The following is a 20,359-nucleotide window of genomic DNA, read 5'->3' as shown; positions in this document are numbered from 1 at the left end:
ACCGCATGTACTGTACTTGTATTAAGAATGAGAGTGCACATTTTGACCTTTTTTTTTCTGGCTCAATTGATCCAATATGGTATAAGTATTGTATTTGGTAAGATACAAGTCATTAAAAAAAAAGACTACAATACGGGCGGTGTATGTAATCTAGAGAATTTCGTCAGATTATAAAACACACACGGTTATTCTATGCAAACACTTGTGTTTAACGAGTAAAAGCAAGGATTGAAATGGCGACGCGTCGCACAAGGCCCAAGATATTAGTTTATAGCTTCGTGCCTAGTGTTTGGCAGTGACCTTGTCACCGGTCAACTTCTCGACAGCTTCCTTAGCCCTACAGATATAGTGGTTAGCAGCAATTAAACGACTTGATGGTGGGAAGCATACATATCACCGAGAGCGACCATGCAGACTGTCTGCCAAATACCGAGACCGATGCGAGGAGTCACACCTCGGTACAATCCCTTGACTCCATTGGTGCTATAGATGTATTTCAAGGTTTTACCCACGGTCAAGTTCTTGGGGCGGTTGGGATCTTCGGTCTTGCTCTGCATCTCAACTCGAATAACCTCGATAGGCTGGTTCCAGGCTGACAGACCGCCACCCAGACCGCTAGCAATAACCTTTTCGAAACCGCTGAGTTTCTGGCCGTCTTCTTTGCCAGTAACTCTGCGGATCGCGCTTTCAGCCAATCGAGACAGGCCGAATCGTGAACCCCAGTTGGTAGTCTGGCGGATGGCGACCGCATTGACTCCCCTGTTGATTCCGCGAATACCTTCACGGCGATAGATATCCATGAAAGTAGCGAAGGTGCTGGGAGGCTTTACGCCAGCCGCAGCCATCTTATGCTTGGTGATCTCTACCGTCTTCATGCAAGTGCAGAAACCCATGGTTGCGTATGCCTGAGCGACACCGCCTGCCATACCTCCGCCGATTCCCGCAATAAAATCAGATGCACCGAAAGTCTTCGCGTGATATTCGGCTTCCGATGCCACGAAGAGGAGGACAGCACCTTTGGTCGATGCCTCAATCCAGGCCCACGGAATGAGTCCTTGAAAATCTATATCGTTCAAAACTTATTAGCGATGGTTGCGGGCTCACTATCTTAAAAAAAGGAAACCTACAGCCGAGAACACCGCCACGACCCCAAATCCGCCCCATGGCTCCCGCAAAGCTATCGTTTCTGTTGGCAGCCATGGTTGTCTTGATCACTTCCAGCGGCTATTCAATCAAAACAGTTAGCCATCCATTAACCAACCATACAATAGAGGGAAAAGTTACCTGTCCCAGCGTGGTGACCCTGATCGGTTGCGCAAACACAGTGTCAGCACCGCTGCTCTCAAAATCCAATTGACCTCCAGTTGATGTGGTACTACTACTTACTCGAACAAGTTCAAACCGGCGCCAACTAAGCCAATACGAACATAGATCAGCAAACTGGTCTTGAACCAAGCAGTTATAACAGAATTGTTGTAAGAGAATACTCACGCAGCAAGTTGCTGAACTTGACGGGTTTCTTCTCGATAGTTCGAGGAGCGCTGGTGGCGGAGGAAACCTGAGCGGCGGACATCTCTTGACACTGGGACGCTGAAAGGGGCCCTGACCAAGGGATGAAGGGGGCGTCTTCGCCGGTGTTGTTCTGGGTTTTTAGATTGGTTGTGGAATTGGGAGCAGAAGCGTCGCCTCTACTGCTGTTGTAGCCGAATGGGGTGGTTTTGAGGGCGAATGGATGGGGGCAAAACGCGCAACGACGGCTGACCGTGAATTCAGTCCTGACTTGGTCTCCGAAGACAGATCTGTATTTCCTTGTGAAAGTTTTGCGGGATCACCGTGGTAAACGGGCGGAGTTTCCTTTACTCCGTGTTCTCTCTGGAACTAAAGAACGTTTTGCTCCGTAATCTGGCGGGTTCAATCGTTTAGCCAAGAATTCCGGATGCCGCGAGCTCGGGGGAAGCCCGTTCCCCTTTCTGCGGCCGAAAAAGCCCTTGTGAAATCCATAAAACTCACCGAGGTAAAAAAGCAATGGAACGCAGGGATGCTTACACTTGAATTTCTGGAGGGCCGCGACGACGCTCTGAGCCTTGATAATAACAAGAATTTCGTCAATAAAGAGAAAAAAGAAAAAAAAGGGAAAGGAAGCTGAAGATCTGGGCTGAAACTGCAGATATAAACGCTCCGACCAACGAACCTCCCCCTAGGGGCCAATGGCTGCTGACTAAGTCGCCCAACGCGAGCCAATCTCCCTCAAACAGAGCAAACATTCTCAGAACGGACTAGCGGCCTGTGTCATCCACGATGGTGTGATTTATGTGCTAATCCTTATCAGGAAAGGTTCCCGATGACTCAGCCAACAGAATTTTAGTGTCAGGGCCCTCCGCGAATCAGAGGCCGTGTCCCGGCTGTGGCTGATAACATGGCGTTCTCAGCCCAAGCTCTTGGGAAGAGCGAGCTGGGCTTTGTTGAACTCAACAGCCAGCTCCGTGCTCCCAACAAACACCGCCCGCGACGGACAGCGAAGGAACGCGCCGGAATCCGAAGGTTGGGGGCGCTGTGTGCTCATCCTTCCTGAGGCATGAAAATTACAATGCCACTGATGCTGCCTGTAATAGGCAAAGCTATAACGGCCAGATGAGTCCATGAGAGGAGACGAGATGCAGAGCAGCACATAAGTGGCCTCATATTAATACACTGGTTAAAAAAAAAAAAAAAAAGAAAACTTGCAGTACTTGGACTATACATAAATCAATAACCAAGAACCTCTACCCTACACCTCCCGTTTGAACCTTGAGAATCCCACTGGAAAGAAAAGAAATTTGTGCTCGACGGAAAAAGTAAAAAGCGGAGGGTAGACAGTTTGGAAGGGAGAAAGCGAGCTCCCTAAAAGTAATAAATCGTGCGAGTCTCATGCCATATTGAAAACGCTGCAAAGCCAAGGGACTTGGATCTTTACAACTGGGCTCCAACCAACTTAGCATAAGCTTCGGTGCTGAAGGACTTGGGTCGCTCAATTGGAGCACCGAGAGCACGGTCGATGATCAGCTGTGGCAAGACGCCGAGCGCACGAGACACACCGAAGAGGACAGTGTAGTAGCTGGCCTCAGTCAAGCCATAGTACTGGAGGAGAACACCAGAGTGCTAGAAACGAAATATTAATTTTTGCGCGACAAAGGGCGGAAAGGAAGAGTGAAGGGAAACTCACAGCATCCACATTGGGGTAAGGGTTCTTAGTCTTGCCATGCTCGGTAAGAACGCCTGGAGCAATCTTGTAAACCTGGCTGACAAGCTTGAACATGGGGTCATCAGGCAGTTTGCGGAGAGCAAACTCGCGCTGGGACACATATCGGGGATCGGTCTTGCGGAGGACGGCGTGACCATAGCCTGGGACAACTTGGCCGGCATTCAATGTAGACCAGAGATAGTCCTTGATGGCCTGGTCGCTAAGATCGTTGCCAATGGCCTTCTTCATCTTCTGAAGCCAGACAAGCACTTCTTGGTTGGCCCTAAAATACAAAGTCAGTATATTCATTACTGAAGAGTGCCCGGGTTCAATGGCGACTTACAATCCGTGAAGAGGACCAGCAAGACCATTCAAACCGGCAGCAAGAGAGAGCATAGGAGAGCTGAGAGCGCTGCCGACAAGGTGAGTGGTGTGCGCACTGACGTTACCACCCTCGTGGTCGGAATGAATAGTGAGGTAGAGACGCATGAGCTCAACAAAATCCTTGTTTTCTCCGTAGCCAAGCTGGTTGGCCAAGTTAAAGCCATAGTCCTTGTCCTTCTGGATCGGGGCGACCTTGCCATCCTTGAAGACATTGCGGTAGATCTTAGAGGCAATTGTCGGCAGCTTGGCGATCAAGTCCATGGAATCCTCGAATGTATACTGCCAGTAGTCCTTCTTGTTGATACCCTTGGCATAAGCCTTTGCGAAGGAAGACTCGTGCTCCAGGGCGGTCACGGCGAGGGAGAATTGGGCCATTGGGTGCAGGGTGCTTGGGCAGCGGTCGAGGAGCTCTTCGACGAACTTGGGGACATCGGATCTAGCAGCCCACTCGGCAGAAAGCGCGCGGACTTGTTGCTCGCTGGGGATTTCTCCGGTTAACAGCAGCCAGAAAAGACCTGTGTTTTTGGGTCAGTTTGTCCATTTTCCAAGCTACAGCACATTTATTCTCATCACAAGAGGGTTCCGCTGACCTTCTGGAAGAGGCTCCTCGCCCCCTGGGGCCTTAGGGAGCAGCTTCTGGCATTCAGGGATCTAAACAGCTGGTCAGACACTTTTTTGAAGGTCTTCATGGTAGTTCAAGGTGACGTACGGTGTATCCTCGGAAACGAATACCCTCCTCGGAGTCAAGAACCGATCCCTAGATACAATGAGCATCCATCTACGGTTCTCTTTATTCAAATTTATTCCGCTCACCTCCCAGACGAGGGACTTCACACCACGGGCACCTCCATAAACTTGGTCAAGGGTGACCTCTCCAATGACCTTGGAGCCGAATTCCCTACCAATGGCAGTGAATTGATTAGCTACTGGGCATCATAACCATCCCTTATCGCTAATCGCTAATCTCTCACTTTCTGAGCTTCTTCACTTTCTCAACCTCGCCGGGAAGCTTGTCGGCAAAGGTGTCTTTAAGGGACTGGAGCCAGCATCGCGCGCCCGTTAGCGTTCCGTACCTATATATTATTGTAATTCGGAACCACTGACCTTGGTCTTCGCAGATGAGTAGTAGCGAAGGCAATTGAACGCTGCAGACTGAACCACCGGCTTCTGAGCGATGGAAGTGGAACGGAGCGCAGCGCTCCCCAATCTGAGTGTGGATGCCATAGCGGGAAACAAACAATACCAACAAACCAAAATAATAAGGCTGTCTCAAAAGAAAAGGTAGGAGTGGAGGAGAGATTGGGAATTTATGAAGGGTGGATGAGACGAAAAAAAAAGAAGAAACGCAAAAACAGATTCCGTCTTATTCTTGCCGTGTGGTTGGGGGTACAAGGGAATAATTTTTTTGCAGGCATGGCTCCGGAGCTGCAAACTGGTCCGTTACGGGACGGTACGGCCTAGCGACCAGCTAACTATTATTCGTACAACGCTGGGACCGGATAAAGAGAACTGTGTTATTTTACGGTAACCCTTGTAATATTTAACGACGGATATCCCGAAGCACGGTCCTTTTCCAGTTATCATTGCATTAAACACATAGGCGATGGGTTTTCTATGCATATTATAACTTTGAAGCCCTTTCACTGTCAAAAATGCTATTCTTTCCATCAAGAAATAACCTGGCGTCGTCAAAATGTGACACGTTTGGCCAAATATTACTTATAGTCTTCCATGCCGTGCGTTCTTTACGCCCGAGCCGATGCTCCCGACGACACCGAAATCACCTCCCACGAGATACGAAATGTTAAACCATAATGCCGAGGCCCTCCATCAATGATAGTGCGGCGTACAAGCCTTGATACCTTTCAACCCTTATTTGTTCTTACTGCCATTCTCCAAGCCCAAGTTTTCGTTTGCAGGCGCATACATACGGAGCAATGGCATGGGTAACATGTACGTATTTTGTACCCTGCATGGAGTCCGGTACAGAGAAATATATTCGCTCTTATCTGGGGGCCGGTCTGTGGCGCAGCGCCGGTGCCTGCTTTAGAGCCCGATTCCTAGTTGAAGAAGTGATCGAGAACCAAAGCCAGCCCTGTACGTACACAGAACTTAAGACAACCAAGCCGAATTCTCTGAAAATGTATTCCGTACACTGTACTCCGTATTCCCTACTGCATACATCCTCTACAAACCTCTACTGCGAACCGACCCATGACGTCAGTATGGATGGCCTTTTACCGATTTTCAGTGGCCATTCTCGGGAGAGAGATTTGAGAGCCGTAAAATAACCTACTTAATGCATTTCCAAGAGTTCGAGAAGGAACACGGTATGGTGGTAACACAGATAATTGTTGCTAGAGCTCATGAAAATCAACCACGAAAACGAGGAATATCGAGGATTAAGTCTACCGAGGCTTATTTGCGCTGTCCCAATTTCACTGGGCAAGATCTATGATATTCTTGTCAAGACGAAAACCCAGACTAAAGCAACGGAGTCGTTGGGTATGCGTCGACCCAGCATCCATTAGGTATATGGTCCATTCACACGTGAATAAGACTCGGATGGAGAGATAATTCCATTGCTATATACAAAATACTCCGTACATGCACAGTCGGTTAGTGGCGCAAGGCCTAAGTAAGCAATCGTAGAACTGTCGACAGGGGCTGCTCAGGGCCAATCTCGGGTTTATGTTGGCGAAAATTCGCTCAACGGCTGAAGGCAGGGGAAAAAGTGGAATCCGCGATTCGCCGTATATATTCGGCAATCATGCGTCAAAGACAGTGAACTCCATTCAGAGGAAGCAATATAGACAAAGCAATGTCAGACTGCACTTCAGGCAGTCTAGACAAACCTATAAAGTCTTCCTGTGTGAGGTACTTTCATAATAACTAGGCATAGCCAGCCCATTTGTGGCCTGAATGAAAAGCCACTGGTCAAGCGCCCAAATTATTTTTAAAGACTTGTTAAAAGATGATCTTAACTTCACAGAACCAGGCTGCATGCACAGCGATAACCGACTCAAGAAGTTTGATGGGATCTTGCAGCCACCTGGACCATCACGTGAGGATAAAGTTCTGCATTTGGTATAGCGCCGCGCAAGCGAGTGCCTTTCTTCCTCCCAAACTCCCAAGATCTTCAACTCTCTTTTTTGGTTCTTCTTCATCCAACATCATTTCTTCCTCAACCTCTTCTTGTTGTAAAACCATCCTTCTTGTCCTTTAATCTTATCCAATAGGTGAATCAGTGACTGTACATGACTTTTTGACGTCGATAACGTCCGCTGTTTGCCTCGGTTCGACTGTAGGCCATCGCTCGTTGTCTATCTTGCGAAGAGCTGTAGTGCCACGCTTATCCATCACTCAGGTTCAAATCAACGTTGAATTTTATCGCCTCTATCACTTAGATACACTTTACCAACTGGTTTGAGGCCAACGAAGCCCTGTTTCGTGCAGTAGATCCCTCGAAAGTGAGCCTTTTTTTTTTGGGAAGAGACCTAGCTGCTGCTCTTGTCGTTGTGACGCGTGGGAAATTGGCCAGAATATTTTCAGCGTCAGCTGGCCTCCATAACATTTTGAACTGGTATCAACTTCATTTCGCTCCAGCATGTCATCTGCAGTAGCAGAGCTGGATGGCTATCTCCAATCCATGCTTGCCCTCAAGCCCCCTGGTGTATCGGGCTCGAAGATAAACAGCATTACCTCTCTGTGTACAGCCAATGTCCAGGTATGGCCGCGCCTTTCTTTTTGACGACCGAATAATTATGTCGCGATGCGCAGCTGCTTTTGAGAAACACCTCGTATTTCGAACCTAGGCTAATCCTTTTCCTCAATGGTTCTTAGTCCGAGTCTGTCCTTATCCAAAAAATATATACCCACTTCAAAAGAGCACCAGGAACACACAAGCTTGGCGTACTCTATGTCGTAGACTCTGTAACTCGACAGTGGGTTGATTCCGCGCGCAGAGCTGGTCAATCAGCAGATAGCAATGCCCCAGATGGCACTTTTGCCGCGGGTGTCAAGAGAGTGACCGATTTACTTCCAGTGCTCATGGCCGATATTATAAACAATGCTCCTGAAGATCAGAAGGTACGCGTACTCTTAGATGCGGAATGGAAATCAATATTTATCAAGAGAGCCTTTCATATCGAGCCTTAAATCGCCTCATTGAGCTCCATCCCGGTCATGTGTTGACCTAGACAATTTCTAACCTGTATACCCCTGCTATTATTTTCATTCCCCCTTCCACAAAATAGGTCATCTCTTTTGCTCTCTAGCCCGCTTTTCATGCTGTGACTGGATAGTTTCAACTTACGTATACGCGTTTTCTTCATTTAGGACAAAATCAGAAAGTTGGTTGATATCTGGGAGCGTGGGGCCACTTTTCCAGCCGCTATGCTCTCGTCTTTCAAGGAAAAGCTAAATGCACCAGTATCTCAGAGTAAGCCCTCCCCCTTCGAACTCAACGCGTCTTCCCAATATGTGGTTTAGAAACGTATATCATCGGTCAGAACCACTGGGAGGAGCTTTCTCGGGGTATGTGAACCCAGAATTCTAATGTATGACTTCTTCATAGATGTGGAATCTACCACTCCCGAGGGATCACCAGCACCCGGTTTCAATCCACTTTTGGGGTTAACTCAGCAACAACCACAGCAAGGGGCTTTGGCCGGCGGCTCGGCTCCAGCACAATCAGTACCAGACACCTCAAGCATTTTGAAAGCTCTAGCAGATATGGCTAAACAAAGTACAGCGGCTGCGCCAGCTGTCGCAACAGCCGCACAAACTAGTCCCAATAATGTATTAAATACGCAGAGTGCAGCTCCCGCTCCGGTCTCTTCGTCTGTAGAACAGACTGCGCAACAGTCAAACGGGCAAGGCGTAAACCCGTATGCTGGAAATCTTGCCGCTCAGTTTGCAGGCTTGAGTAATCTCGCCCCAAATATGTTTCCAACCCAACCGCAGGCTCAGCCTACGAACCCTCCTCCTGCTCCGCAGAATCCACTTGCTGCTCTGTTGCAGCAGCAGCAGCAACCGGCGCCGCCGCCGCCTCAACAGCAGCAGCAGCCTCAACAACCCATTAGCACTCTTACGCCTGAATCTCTCCAGCAGCAACTAGGCCTTATCCAACTGCTTGCCGCACAGGGCATTCCCCAGGAGCAATGGGCAACTGCACTGCAAATTTTAAGCTTATCTAACCCCGCCGCAACTACTGGCATGCCCGCCCCCAATCCCGCTGTTCTCTCTGGCTTTGGTCAGCCAGCCGCTCAAAATGCATGGGGTGCACCAGCCCACGATACATCATCATCACGTGACCGTGACCGTGAGAGAGATAGAGACCGTGATAGAGACCATGATTATGTGCGCTCCCCGCCTAGCCAGTATCGTCGGCGTTCCCGCTCTCCTGGATGGGATAGGCGGCGTGATGTTTCTCCTCCCCGTCGTCGCGATAGCCCTGTTTATGGGGAGTACCATGGAGATTCTCCTGGTCGTAATCGGGCTGATCCCCGTGATATGAGAGGCCGCCGTGGTAATGACTATCGACAGCGTAGCCCTCCGGGAAGACGTCGCCGCAGCCCGACCCCGCCTCGTAAGGATAACTCATTGCCTCCTCCCGGCCCCAAATTTGTTGAATGGGATTACTCTATTGGACAAGGAAATATCAAAGGTATCTGCTCAGACATATGCCGACCACTCATTTCGTCTTTGCTAGTAGGAATTCTTATTAACATGTTTAATAACTATAGTTCTCAGCCGTACCCTGTTCGTTGGTGGTGTTACGTAAGTACCTCGATTCTGCCTGTACCTCGTACACTATGTAGGCAAATCGCAATGCTAATGTTAGCTAAATAGATCCTCAGAGTCGCATTTACGGACCCTCTTCAGCCGTTATGGGGCAGTCCAAACGTGTATTGTCAATATCGACAAGCGGCATGCTTTTGTAAAGATGATCAGCCGACGCGACGCAGTGAATGCGCGCGAGGGAATGGAACAGTACAAGTCTGGCGACATGCAACTTAGAGTAAGTCTTTTTTTTTTTTTTTTTTTGATCGTCGATCCGCTATTTTGGCTACTAATTCTTGATGGTAGACTCGTTGGGGCGTTGGATTTGGTCCAAGAGACTGCAGTGATTACCAAACTGGCATTAGTGTCATCCCAATCGAACGGCTAACTGAGGCCGATCGTAAATGGATGTTAACAGCAGAATACGGTGGCACCGGCGGCAAGCCAATTGAGAGTGGTATGGTTGTCGAAGAACCCGACATTGAAATTGGCGCAGGAGTATCTTCAAAAGGTATGTGTGCTTACATCTTGGTTCGAGGAGCACTGAAATTGACGACCGGAGTAGCAATCAGTCGAAGAATGGCCACGGATCAAGGAGGAAAACGCGGTCCTCAGTCGTCTCGCCCGACACACGATCAAAACCGCTTCCGTCGGCCAGAGCGTGGAATGGATGATGGACCTGCGAACGATCGTGATCGTGATCGCGACAACTCTAGCGCTAATAATGTTGCAGTTCCTCCAGCTGTCCCTGGATTCGGTTTCCAGTTCCCCGGCATGCCGATGTTCCCTCCAGGCTTCATGCTAGGAGGCGCACAGCCATCCTCGACTACGACAACTCCTCAGCCTCCTCCACCCGGTTCAAGCAGTTAGATGAAAGCCAAATCCTCCTAAAATTACAAGTTGCAAGTCTACAAATAGCGATTTCGAGAAATGGCGTTAAGTTATTTGTACCTGGGGAAATGGCATCTAGGAAAGCCCGTTGACTCTTTATTCATGGCTTTTGACTTTTTTTTTTTTTTTTTTTTTTTTCCCTTTTCTTTTCGCATGTACTCACAAATTCATTGAGGAAGACTTTCCTGGTAATACTTTACCTTTTTTTCTCTTCCGGGTCTACATTGTGTGTTTATTTCCCATTCAGAATCCTTTTTTTTTATATTCTTTTCCAGGTTCAAGAATTTTTACGTGTGATTGTTCTCTTTTCCTGATGCGGTGGGGCTGGGTTATCTGGAACGTCTTCTCTTCAACCCTGTACTTGTATGATTATTAGCAACTTACCTTGTCTAGTGAAAAGCTACCGCTATTTCAGCCAAACTGTGCGCCTTTTTTAACATTATTCAAGGTGATGGTCTCATTCTTTGTAGGAGGCAGAAGAAGCCAGAAATGACTATATTTAGACAATGCGGTTTAGATCAGATACTGTAACAGCGAGCGCTAGGCCCCAGCAAAGAAGCTCCTTCTTATGGCCTTTCCAAGCCGCATACATCTCGCCGGAGGAAAAAGAGAGGCAGATATCATACATATTTTTTTTATATTGTACATCACCTCTTGGCTATCTTTATCCTGGGCCAGCTTACATGCCCTTTTGGTCTCCCATATGCCAATAGCTGAACAACGATTAAAGCAATACCATCGAGTTGTAGAGAATGGGCGGATAGATGTGGCTTTAGCATCCCAGTTGCTGGCAGCTCAACACCATGGAAAGCCCTTGCAGTTTAGGTATCTGATGACAATTATCCTGAATATCATACCTTAATGCCATAGTTGCAACACCAAAAAGGGCGCGTGGAGATGCGCAAAATATCTGACGCGGCTGTAGGTTCTCGAATCCGCTTTAAACAGTACCCACAACGCTGCCTCCTCTGCAAAATTGTGCAAGGTCTCAAGTTCAGCTGTTGGCCGGGTCCATTTCCACAAGGCCATGTGAGCTTGCGGCTGAAAGAGCAGGGGTGATGTCCCCGGGAGTATGATGTAAGGAGATGTAGTTTAACGGCTTCGTGCGCCCAGCATCCATTTGTTTCTTGGCTCCCTCTATAATTCCTCTAGCAAGAAGAGAAGGCCTAGATGGTTGCTAAAATCTCATTGTCCACGTCAGACGAGCGGGAACCATCATGGAAGGTCCGTGATTATTCCACCACAACTGAACTACGTTAGGTCCAGCAGCGCTGAAACTCACCATTTCCGTGGCATTGTATGTGACAAATTCTCCTGTAATAGCTCAATAAGAAACAACGTGCCGAGTACCTGACGGCATGTAGATCCCGAATCGGCCCACCCACGTTTCCCAGCTCAGAATCCCATTATGAACTGGGGACGAATAGAAACTTTTTTTGTGGGAAAGGGGAGCTCTGCAAAAGATGGCAAATAAAATAATGCTATACGGGAGGCGGCAGCCGTATGCTCAAGGTAGTAGAAATGGGTCATTCTTCATATTCAAGCTATTGCGGGTCCCAGGGTTTGATCCATCGGTATCCACGGCCCATGGTCCAGTCTGTCCGTCGGCGCATATATTTATCCAGGAACATATTTTTTTTCAGTGACGTCTTATCCCGTCAGATCCGAGAAGCACACAAAGTATGACTTTGCCAGAGACTTTCATTATATTTTATTGTGGTCCCTTATTGGAACAAAGAGGGGGAAATGAAATCCACCGTACTTTTAATAACGTCTTCTGTTATAATTCGGAGTGTTGCAGTGGTTTTTATGCCCATCGGGGATTCCTCGGAAGACGTAGTGATGCACGTTCTTCCGTCATCCAGCCTTATAGGAGCTTTGTCCAAACCAACTTCGCAAGCAAATGACAAACGGGCGGGAAAGCGGCTGCTGCCGAACTGGGTTCGATGTATCCGTAATGCACGTACTCATACGTTGGTAAAGACGGATGTTGGCAAGTGGGACAGCAAGCCGGTTGATTCAGGGCCAAGAGACTGCGCCTGGAAAAGCTGGGACAGAGAAAAGGTGGCGATGACTGCTCCCAATTGATGCTGTCTCGCCATGATATAGTCGACGACTGAGCGAGGATGCACCTCGAAGTTTGTATGTACTTCATTCAAAAAAAATGCCCAACCAAAACAAGCTACCCTAGAGTCTTGATTGTTTGTAAATATATAGCCCTTACTTTTCTTTTCAAACGCACAGAATAAGATCAACCATATCCAGACTCTTTCATAGAAGGACGATAGTTGAAACGTTATCTCCCGTTGCCAATCTTGACAGCCAGATCCTTGGTGTGTGCGAAAGCCGTTTCCAAGCCGCGGTTCTGCGCAAATGCTTAAAGAGTCAGGTTTCATGGAAGTAAATGATTATATATTTGCCGAAACGACGCTCCGTAGATGTACTTCAATCCAGCTCAAAGAGGTCTGGCTGGGAGCAATGCTCTCCTGCAAGTCCAGGTCCGTACGGAGTAAACGGCGAGGTAAGCAGCTTTCGTACCCGTCGATCAGTCGGTCAGGGCGACTCCAGGGAATTCATCTAAATGTACTCCGTAGACAGAATTAAAAAAAAAGGGAGAAGCAGGAGACGGTGGTCAGTCTCGGAAATCAGCTGAAGAATGGGAGTTTGTCGTCATTGCTTGAGGGCACTTCGCGCGAGGAAGACAGCCATCCCGGCCGAGGAGATGCTGCTGGCCGGCACAACCACCTAAAGCTCGTGACGGCCCGAAGAAGCTGTTCCTACCCACCGCGTAGAGCGATCGCTGCCAGTCCCCGTTCATCCCCTTTTTTCGTTTCAAGCTTCCCGACATGGAAAGCTGTTCAGGTTCAGGGGCTGAGAAGGTAAATTCAAAACAAACAAACAAACAGACAAACTGGCTCAGAGCTATCCCTGGCAATGAAACCCTTCAGCCCCTGTCATGACGAATTTGTCTCGACTCCTGAGTTGTTCGGCCGGAAACGTTTCGCGAAAGGAGACAACGGCGGCATCACCATCTCAAGCCAAAAAAAAAAAAAAAAAAGGGTGGAGGATTCACATTGGCAAAGCTTGTCTTTCACCCGTCAATTATTTGGCGTCGATCGGTTGCTCTGATAGTCAGTTACACAGAAACCAGAACAGCTCTTGCTGCTGATTTAATACGATGGCGGTAATATGCCCCAAGTGCCCCGTGCATTTAGATTGGCTGCTGCTGCTTCGCTAGCCTCGCATGTCTTGCATTGATTTTGTTATCCAACCCCGGAAGGACAAGGGTCTGCGGGAAAAAAACGCCACGCCATTTGATTCTTGAACTCAAGAACTCGGTAGCACGTTCTTCGTGCTAATCCCGGAGAATTCTTCCTTCAAGCAGGTTGCTATTCAACTTTCCGGTCGGAGAATCGTTATCTGGTAAAAATCTTTCAAAGAGCGAGGCAATTGATCCCCTATCTGTATCTGAGCTACGAAGCCACCAAGCAAGAGCAAAGGAAGACCCTCGTCACCTTGTTCGTGTCCACTGAAGAGCTAGCGCAGAGTGACTACGGGTTGAACCGGGCCGGGGATCGCACAGGGCCGTCTCAGCAGCCGCTGCGATCCCACATGGCATGCGCTCGATCAGCGTGGCAGCTTCGCACACCGTCAAGACTTGCACAGCAAATAGGAAGCACAAGGTCTTTTACGAACCCCCCGCCATGACCTATTTCTCCAGCCAGGTAAGGATGGCTCGAGAATTGAGATCACAAGACACGGAACGACGAAAAGGTCCAATCGCACGGCGCGAGTCAAGAAGCGTCGCAACCAGCGGTTTGGGAAAAGAAAGCAGGGAACGCTGCTTGCGAATCAGCCCGTCGTTTGCTCCATTATGCGGGAATGAGTTAATTGTTGGCGTTTTGCCGACTGTAAGCATGGTCGTGTCCATTCACTGCGGGTTAACTTTGACAGCATGATTGCTTTTGAATGCTTGACCTTTGCCAATTCGAGCCCCAGACTTCGCTCTTGAAACACCGTTCTTTCGTGTTGTCTGCTCTGCGGACAGTTCCATCCCATGCACCTCAGTAAGTTACCACTAAAGGCCGACCGGGCCTGTGACTCGCGCGGGAGCTACATATTCAGTTACCTAAGCTCGCGAAACCTTCTTCCTGGACAAAATTCCCTCCCCCTCCCCCTGGCTAGAGCTACTATCCCCTTGCCCCGATCTGGAGATTGCGAACGGGGTGGTCAGGTAACGTTCCCGTCTTGTCAAAAAGCCAGAAATGCGCGCGTCTTCGATGTCGGGACCGATTGCGGTTGACGACAAAGTGGAGTGTGGCTGCCTTACTCTCTTTAAATCAAAGCCGACGTCCACGAGCCCAGGCAGTAAATCAGGGGAAATCCAAGAGGGGGGCGGACTTGATTCAACTCTGGGGAGATGTTCACATCTCCAAACCCTTCTCTTTTTTCCCAGAGGCGGAAGTATACCGTTACGGTGGTGTATCTCAAATACCCAGCCCCTGCCGTGAGTCCGAATGCCACCGCTTTTCGACTCAATGGGCACGCCCGCGGAGATCCCAGAAAGCTCTCTTTAAGCTTCTGGAATTACACCAGAGGGTACTGCGGTATCGGCTGTTACATACCGCCAATACACTCCCGTACGTTACCATACATACAGTTCAGACGCTTTTTGGGGGATTTACACAGACCACCCGGTATGCAGATTCTCTTATTGGTTGGCTGGCAGATCAGTCTCAAGTCTGATGTCAGCCAAGACCCGTCAGGTTTGGCTTTTTTGGTTCTTCTAGAAGCCACGTCGAACAACCGCGCATCGGAGAAAGTGTTTTTCATTTCTCCGGCCAGGTCAGATTTTTATTTTTATTTTTATTTTTTTATTTTTATTTTTTTATTTTTTTTTTATGTGAGGCATTTTCCGTTCCGTCTGTCCTTTCCTTTCCTGGGCGAATTACGCTTTCTGGCGGCACGGAACTTCCAGCCGCGGAAGTGGCTGACCCAGCCAATGTGTCATCTGGAACGTCGCAGCGGGCAAGAAGCCATGACCGCCTGTCGTCAGGATTTCATTCCGCCAGCCTCACGCTGCAGTGGGTGGGCTCGGGGACTGTGCTCTGGAATTCGGTTTTGTTGCTCTCAAAATTGGCTCGGCCGTTGCCCTGCAGTAAAACTAATAAGGGCGCGTCGCTTCCGAGGATATCGCCGACGTGGACTTGGGGAACCGGTTTTTCATGATATTCCGCAAGTTTCGCACACGGGCGGAGACTCGCAGGTGAGGACCCCTTGAGAACCGGAGAAAAAAAAAAGGAAAAAGGAAAAAGGGGGGTGGGAAACGGTTCCCCCGCATAAGACAGCGGCCTCGGGTACACTAGTGATATCAGGCGTTTCCCTAACCTTCTCCGAACCGTAACCTGTAGAACGTCCGCTGGGGAGGGAAAAAAAAAAAAAAAAAGGGAAGGGAGAGAAAAGGATAATTCTCGTAGGATTGCTCCCTTCTCGACAACACAAGAGCCGGTGCACCCTATTGGCAATCGTATTCTTTTCAATAATACGGAGTACTCACCGCAAGATCTCTTCGGGAACTCCGGAATCGGTTTCTCGGTTTGCCTCTTCCTTCAGCCGTTGGTTACGTCAGAACCCCTTTGGCTTGCCACCTTCACTGGACTCGAGACGGAGTTCGTATAGCGCCATCAGCGTGTGTTCCTCGCTCAACAGCCGGAAGGATGGGGAATGAGAAAAAGGGAAAAATTAACTGCGAAGAACCTGGTAGTTCGAACCAGACACATGGGATCCGAAGTTTGGCGTCTGGCGGCAGGATAAACTGCCGGAACGGTCCGTGCGAGACGGGTACCTCGTTTATGTAGATATGTAAGTGTCTGCAATTTCATACACCTTGGAGACGAATGGGAGGAAAGGCAAAAAGTGGCAAGCTCAAGAAGCCGAGATTGCCAGAGTTTTAAACTATGAAGTACGGAGCCCAGTGTGCCTAAACTTGTTCCTGGGCCGGTGCCTGGAAAGTAATAGCACAAGTTCCCCTTTCCGCTCCGAGGGCGCAATGATTCGGGGTCTTAACCGTTTCACTCCCTCGTCATGGCTACCAAAGGGACTTTGTCAAAGTACGGGATACCTCACGTATCTGCGCACATTTGGTGGTTGGAACCACCTTGCTAGTAACTTCAAATGCTCTAGTTGCGAGAGCCCCTTCAAGCGCGATCCTATGTATCCCTGTGCGGATCAGCCAATGGCGCAACCTTCGGCTGCATGCGCTCATAAAACTTTGAAGCAGTCCTACCCTGGGGGTCACCCAAAGGATGCAAGGCGAATTCATGTTTTCATCTTGCCTTTTTCTCTCAATACGTTACAGCGAAAATCGAGCAGCCCATGGGAATATCCTGTTCTCAATCGATGATGATATCCCTTAACCACAGGGGGGACCAGATCGTAGGGATATATATATATATATATATATGTATGGAGTGTATTTCTGTAGAGATCCCTTTCTTACCGCCAAATGACATGCATTCTCTTACGTTCAGATCGATCAGATGGCACCGACGAGCTCCTTCGGGGAATGGCGGTTCTTGCTTCCAATCCCTGCTAGTCACCATGATGCCTCGTGACTTCCTGCCGACTAGGACCATTTGCTCTCCAGGGCCAAATTGCGCGCATCGCTCGGCCGCGGCATCGTCGGGCGAGAGCGTTTGTCACGGCTGGTTGAGAGGCTCACTCTGCCAGGCACAGTCTCCCGCATCTTAATTTCTTTTCTTTTCTTTTCTTTTTTTTTATTCTTTTATTTTATTTTTCTAATTTTACTTTTCTCCCTTCACATCTCAAGACTTGCTTCGATGAGCAGCTAAAGACATCAATCATGTGGTCCATCATTTCTTGTCGGGGAAAAAAAAAAAAAAAAAAAAAGGTTTGAAGGATTCAGCTCGGTTTATCAGAATGCTTTGAAAAGAAGCCGTTTCAGTGCCTTTTTATTTTTCTTTTCCTTTTCTAAACGAGAGCATCATTCAATTGCTGTAGACACACACACACCCCCTGTTCTGCGGTATTTCCTGAGAACATAAACTTCTTGAAAAGACTATTCGCCATAGAGGTTGAATCGAGCCGAGCTGATTCCATCGCTCCATAATGTTGACAGGCACAAATAACATTTTGATATATCTAGGCCTCCTTTTTTAACTTTGTATACGTGACACGATGATGTACTCTCCAACCAGAGCATCAACCAGAGTGCAGAGTCTGTAACTGCGTGCAATAGTTACATACTACTTTGCCCTCTGATCCACCACAGCGGAATTTGCCTGAAGCTCTCCGGTTCTGGCCTGACAGGACGGACAAGAAACTCTTCAATCACAACTCACGCCTACGCCCCTTCGGCTTATGTCATCCGGCTTCAATCGTTTGGTTCCGAATTTGTTCCTGGACCAAAACCATTGCCGAAAGTTGCCGGATTTCGAGTTCCCTTTTTTTTTTCTTTTTTGCCTCCCTGTGTGGGTCAAGAGAGATATCGAGATAAGGCTGCCTCGAAATTTGCCAGAAAACTTGAAAAGGCCAGAAGATAATAATAATAATAATAATTCGAGGGGGAGGCGAAGAGCGGCAGAGGGGAGATAGGGGCAAATTCGCAGGAGTTTTGACGTTTTGACGTGCTGTCACACTTGAGGCGGACGGGAAGGTTACCCGAAAAGAAAAATTTATTGGGCGAACTTCGTAATTATATCGATTTCTGGAAGAGGCAGAAACGAGCCGAGCCATGGCCCGCTGACGTTTCCGTGCATACATTGGTTATCGATCGTTGACGATTCGATCGATCCCCCGTCTGCATCTTTCTGTGGTCCGCTGTTGGAATGTGTAATTCCCATGGAGCACACGTAACTTTACCTATCCATGGCGACAAACAATGGTTGCATTCCAATTCGAGAATCGAAAGAGTAACCAAATAGTTCATCTGATTCGGCATGCTTCTGAGGAAAATGCACTTGAAAAATCCACCCTTTTTATTGCACACACGGACGTCCATTTTCCATCGCTGCTGGAAGTTCAATACATACTCGGTGAGAATCGCTGGGCGAACCAAGCTCCAATGGACGATCTTGGCTGCAGCGACATACAAATGCCTCAAAAAAATAAAAATAAAAAATAAAAAATAAAAAATAAAAAATAAAAAAAATAAGAAGGCCGAGAATACGTTGATCTTGACTGCTTTATGAGCATTGTGTCCTCGGATTTTCTTTCCCCCTTTCCTGCATGCTTCGAGCTGCCCAAACCCCGGGTTTCCTGTGTGGCCACTCGTAGCTACGTGTCCTCCGTATTCCGTTCAACCCACCTTCGAAAGCCGCTGGCGTGCATGTCGTCGTAGTCGTTTATCCCACGGCGGAATGGACAAGCGCCAAGTCCCCGGGCTGTCGTCCTGTTCCACCATCGCCAAGGCCAATATGCTACATTGCAAGATCACCCTCCGCTTTTTGACTTCCAGCCTCTCCCACCCTGGATCTCTTGGGCGGCGGGGGGAGGGGAGGTTGAAAGAGGAAAAGAGCGCGGCTCTTGCTGGTGAATATTACCGGGGAGGATAGAATCGGCTGGTGGATTGAACAAGACAAATAGTGTGTTTGCTTTTATTCTTATTTAATTATTTTTTTCGTTTGCTGACGCTCCTTTTGAAAAATGCTCTTGCGTCTCTGAAAAGTTTCCTTTCCCGCTAGTAAGTTTGTAAATTCTTCTGCGTCTCTTCATGACCAGAGTAAAGCAGCATTATTCGCTGCAGTGTCAATGGACGACAAGAAAGCCACCGTCTTTCGAACAGGGCAGTGTTGTGGTCTTCGACATGGCCGTGGAAAAGATAAGTCATGAAGTGGCGTAAAATCGTCATCAGTAAAATCAAAATGTCTTTCTTGTTTCCCTGTAATTTCCCACAGAGACTCTTGTTCTCCTCTCGGCGGATGAGACCTATTTTCTTGGGTGAAGAGGGTTTCCCGCGCTTTCTTTCAACCTCCTCCCCGGCTCCGAAGACACAAGAGTCTTGGGAAGAGAAGACAAAACCTTGGCGCCACTGTTTTTCGATTGAGGCACAGTCGTTACTCCGTGCAACCAGCTGTCTTCCGCCCGTGCTAAGACTGGGCGGGCAGAACGATGTTTTTTTTTTCGGGCATTGGCACGTTTGCGTAGTTCGAGAGGTTGGACATGCAGGATTCGGGCTGCGTGTTGCTCGGCAGCTTGGCCGTGAGCCTGCATACACATATGTATGTAGGCACTCCCAACGGGGCCCCTGTGTACAAAATTGAGATACAGGGTTCCATTGCCCTCGCCCGAATAGGATGTGCACGGAGAAGTTATAGGAGGGAAAAATTTTTCTTGACAACTACGTATGCGCTCGGGTCTTGGAAGCTTAAGAAGAAGGACGTCTGGGCTCTTGATGGCGATCGCGGAAAACGCGTTGGAGCGCTTGGGTTGACAAATCTTTCGCCGACCGCACTGATCATCCAACGCGTTGCCGAACGGTGTGTCGCTTGAACAAAGCCGCGGGGCTTTCTTTGATGCGCAACTATGGAGTGCGGATGGCACATATGTAATGCAATATACTCCGTACTCCGGAGATGATGACGGCGACGGTGATGATGGTTATTTTGGATCAATGCGCGGGTGATGCCCCGCGGCCGATCATCTGCAATCCCTCCCCGAGTGTTCGCAGTTTCGCCGGAAGGGTATTCCAATTGGGCTGCGTGGTGAAGGTCTTAGCTTCGCTATGGCGGTGAACTAGCCCATAAGCTACGCCGCATACCCCAGAGCTAAGGGCATTGATGTCAATCCCACGCTCAGGCCGAGTAATACATGCATTAAGTCACATTCTGGAGAAGACATTCTCCGTCGACGATAATCATGAATGGATCTTCCCCCGGAACGAGAGAGCGTGATGATTGAAGGGCCGTTTCTGGAGTAGCCCAAGCGAACTTAAATAATATTACTATCATCATCTTACTCCGTTCTCCGTACATTTTGAGATAATACAGCAACTTTTAACGGGCGGGAATGGCAGGATATAGGATATTCCAGACTGGGGCGAGTTAAAAAAAAAAGGCTGCA

The 20,359-nt window shown here is 48.6% G+C and overlaps 7 protein-coding genes across 7 annotated transcripts; 4 read left to right on the top strand and 3 right to left on the bottom strand.

Annotated features, from left to right (window-relative positions):
- Positions 1-57: 57 nt before the first annotated feature.
- CIMG_06295 (mitochondrial DNA replication protein YHM2) lies at positions 58-2,133 on the bottom strand. Its single transcript, XM_001242398.2, has 7 exons — positions 2,011-2,133; positions 1,492-1,902; positions 1,387-1,411; positions 1,285-1,303; positions 1,128-1,224; positions 391-1,063; positions 58-337 (listed from the first exon to the last, which is right to left on the bottom strand). Exons 2-7 carry the CDS (start codon positions 1,571-1,573, stop codon positions 283-285), a joined length of 951 nt encoding a protein of 316 aa, XP_001242399.1. The 5' UTR covers positions 1,574-1,902; positions 2,011-2,133; the 3' UTR covers positions 58-282.
- Positions 2,134-2,656: 523 nt separating this feature from the next.
- Positions 2,657-4,979, bottom strand: CIMG_06294 (citrate synthase, mitochondrial). Its single transcript, XM_001242397.2, has 8 exons — positions 4,709-4,979; positions 4,576-4,640; positions 4,418-4,502; positions 4,314-4,361; positions 4,195-4,255; positions 3,564-4,119; positions 3,203-3,503; positions 2,657-3,138 (listed from the first exon to the last, which is right to left on the bottom strand). Exons 1-8 carry the CDS (start codon positions 4,826-4,828, stop codon positions 2,950-2,952), a joined length of 1,425 nt encoding a protein of 474 aa, XP_001242398.1. The 5' UTR covers positions 4,829-4,979; the 3' UTR covers positions 2,657-2,949.
- A 1,859-nt stretch (positions 4,980-6,838) lies between these two features.
- CIMG_06293 (protein NRD1) lies at positions 6,839-10,696 on the top strand. The gene is made up of 8 exons (XM_001242396.2): positions 6,839-7,331; positions 7,448-7,693; positions 7,943-8,045; positions 8,181-9,272; positions 9,352-9,385; positions 9,458-9,626; positions 9,695-9,899; positions 9,954-10,696. The coding sequence occupies exons 1-8, from the start codon at positions 7,212-7,214 to the stop codon at positions 10,256-10,258; spliced, it is 2,274 nt and encodes a 757-aa protein (XP_001242397.2). The 5' UTR covers positions 6,839-7,211; the 3' UTR covers positions 10,259-10,696.
- Positions 10,697-12,683: 1,987 nt separating this feature from the next.
- On the top strand, positions 12,684-13,162 carry CIMG_13042 (uncharacterized protein; the record flags this gene model as incomplete). Its single annotated transcript, XM_001242395.2, has 2 exons — positions 12,684-12,800; positions 12,902-13,162. The coding sequence occupies 2 exons, from the start codon at positions 12,684-12,686 to the stop codon at positions 13,160-13,162; spliced, it is 378 nt and encodes a 125-aa protein (XP_001242396.2).
- Positions 13,163-14,699: 1,537 nt separating this feature from the next.
- Positions 14,700-16,682, top strand: CIMG_13041 (uncharacterized protein; the record flags this gene model as incomplete). The annotated part of the gene is made up of 6 exons (XM_001242394.2): positions 14,700-15,124; positions 15,305-15,363; positions 15,452-15,545; positions 15,727-15,952; positions 16,044-16,141; positions 16,298-16,682. The coding sequence occupies 6 exons, from the start codon at positions 14,700-14,702 to the stop codon at positions 16,680-16,682; spliced, it is 1,287 nt and encodes a 428-aa protein (XP_001242395.2).
- A 728-nt stretch (positions 16,683-17,410) lies between these two features.
- Positions 17,411-18,322, bottom strand: CIMG_11720 (uncharacterized protein). Its single transcript, XM_012358657.1, has one exon. It carries the CDS (start codon positions 18,059-18,061, stop codon positions 17,663-17,665), a length of 399 nt encoding a protein of 132 aa, XP_012214080.1. The 5' UTR covers positions 18,062-18,322; the 3' UTR covers positions 17,411-17,662.
- Positions 18,323-19,459: 1,137 nt separating this feature from the next.
- CIMG_06290 (uncharacterized protein) lies at positions 19,460-20,036 on the top strand (the record flags this gene model as incomplete). Its single annotated transcript, XM_001242393.2, has 3 exons — positions 19,460-19,518; positions 19,615-19,776; positions 20,015-20,036. 3 exons carry the CDS (start codon positions 19,460-19,462, stop codon positions 20,034-20,036), a joined length of 243 nt encoding a protein of 80 aa, XP_001242394.2.
- Between the last annotated feature and the right edge of the window lie 323 nt (positions 20,037-20,359).

Source organism: Coccidioides immitis (genome assembly GCF_000149335.2).
Source record: "Coccidioides immitis RS genomic scaffold supercont3.2, whole genome shotgun sequence".
Taxonomy (NCBI): domain Eukaryota; kingdom Fungi; phylum Ascomycota; class Eurotiomycetes; order Onygenales; family Onygenaceae; genus Coccidioides; species Coccidioides immitis.
This window is presented reverse-complemented; position numbering and strand designations above follow the sequence as displayed.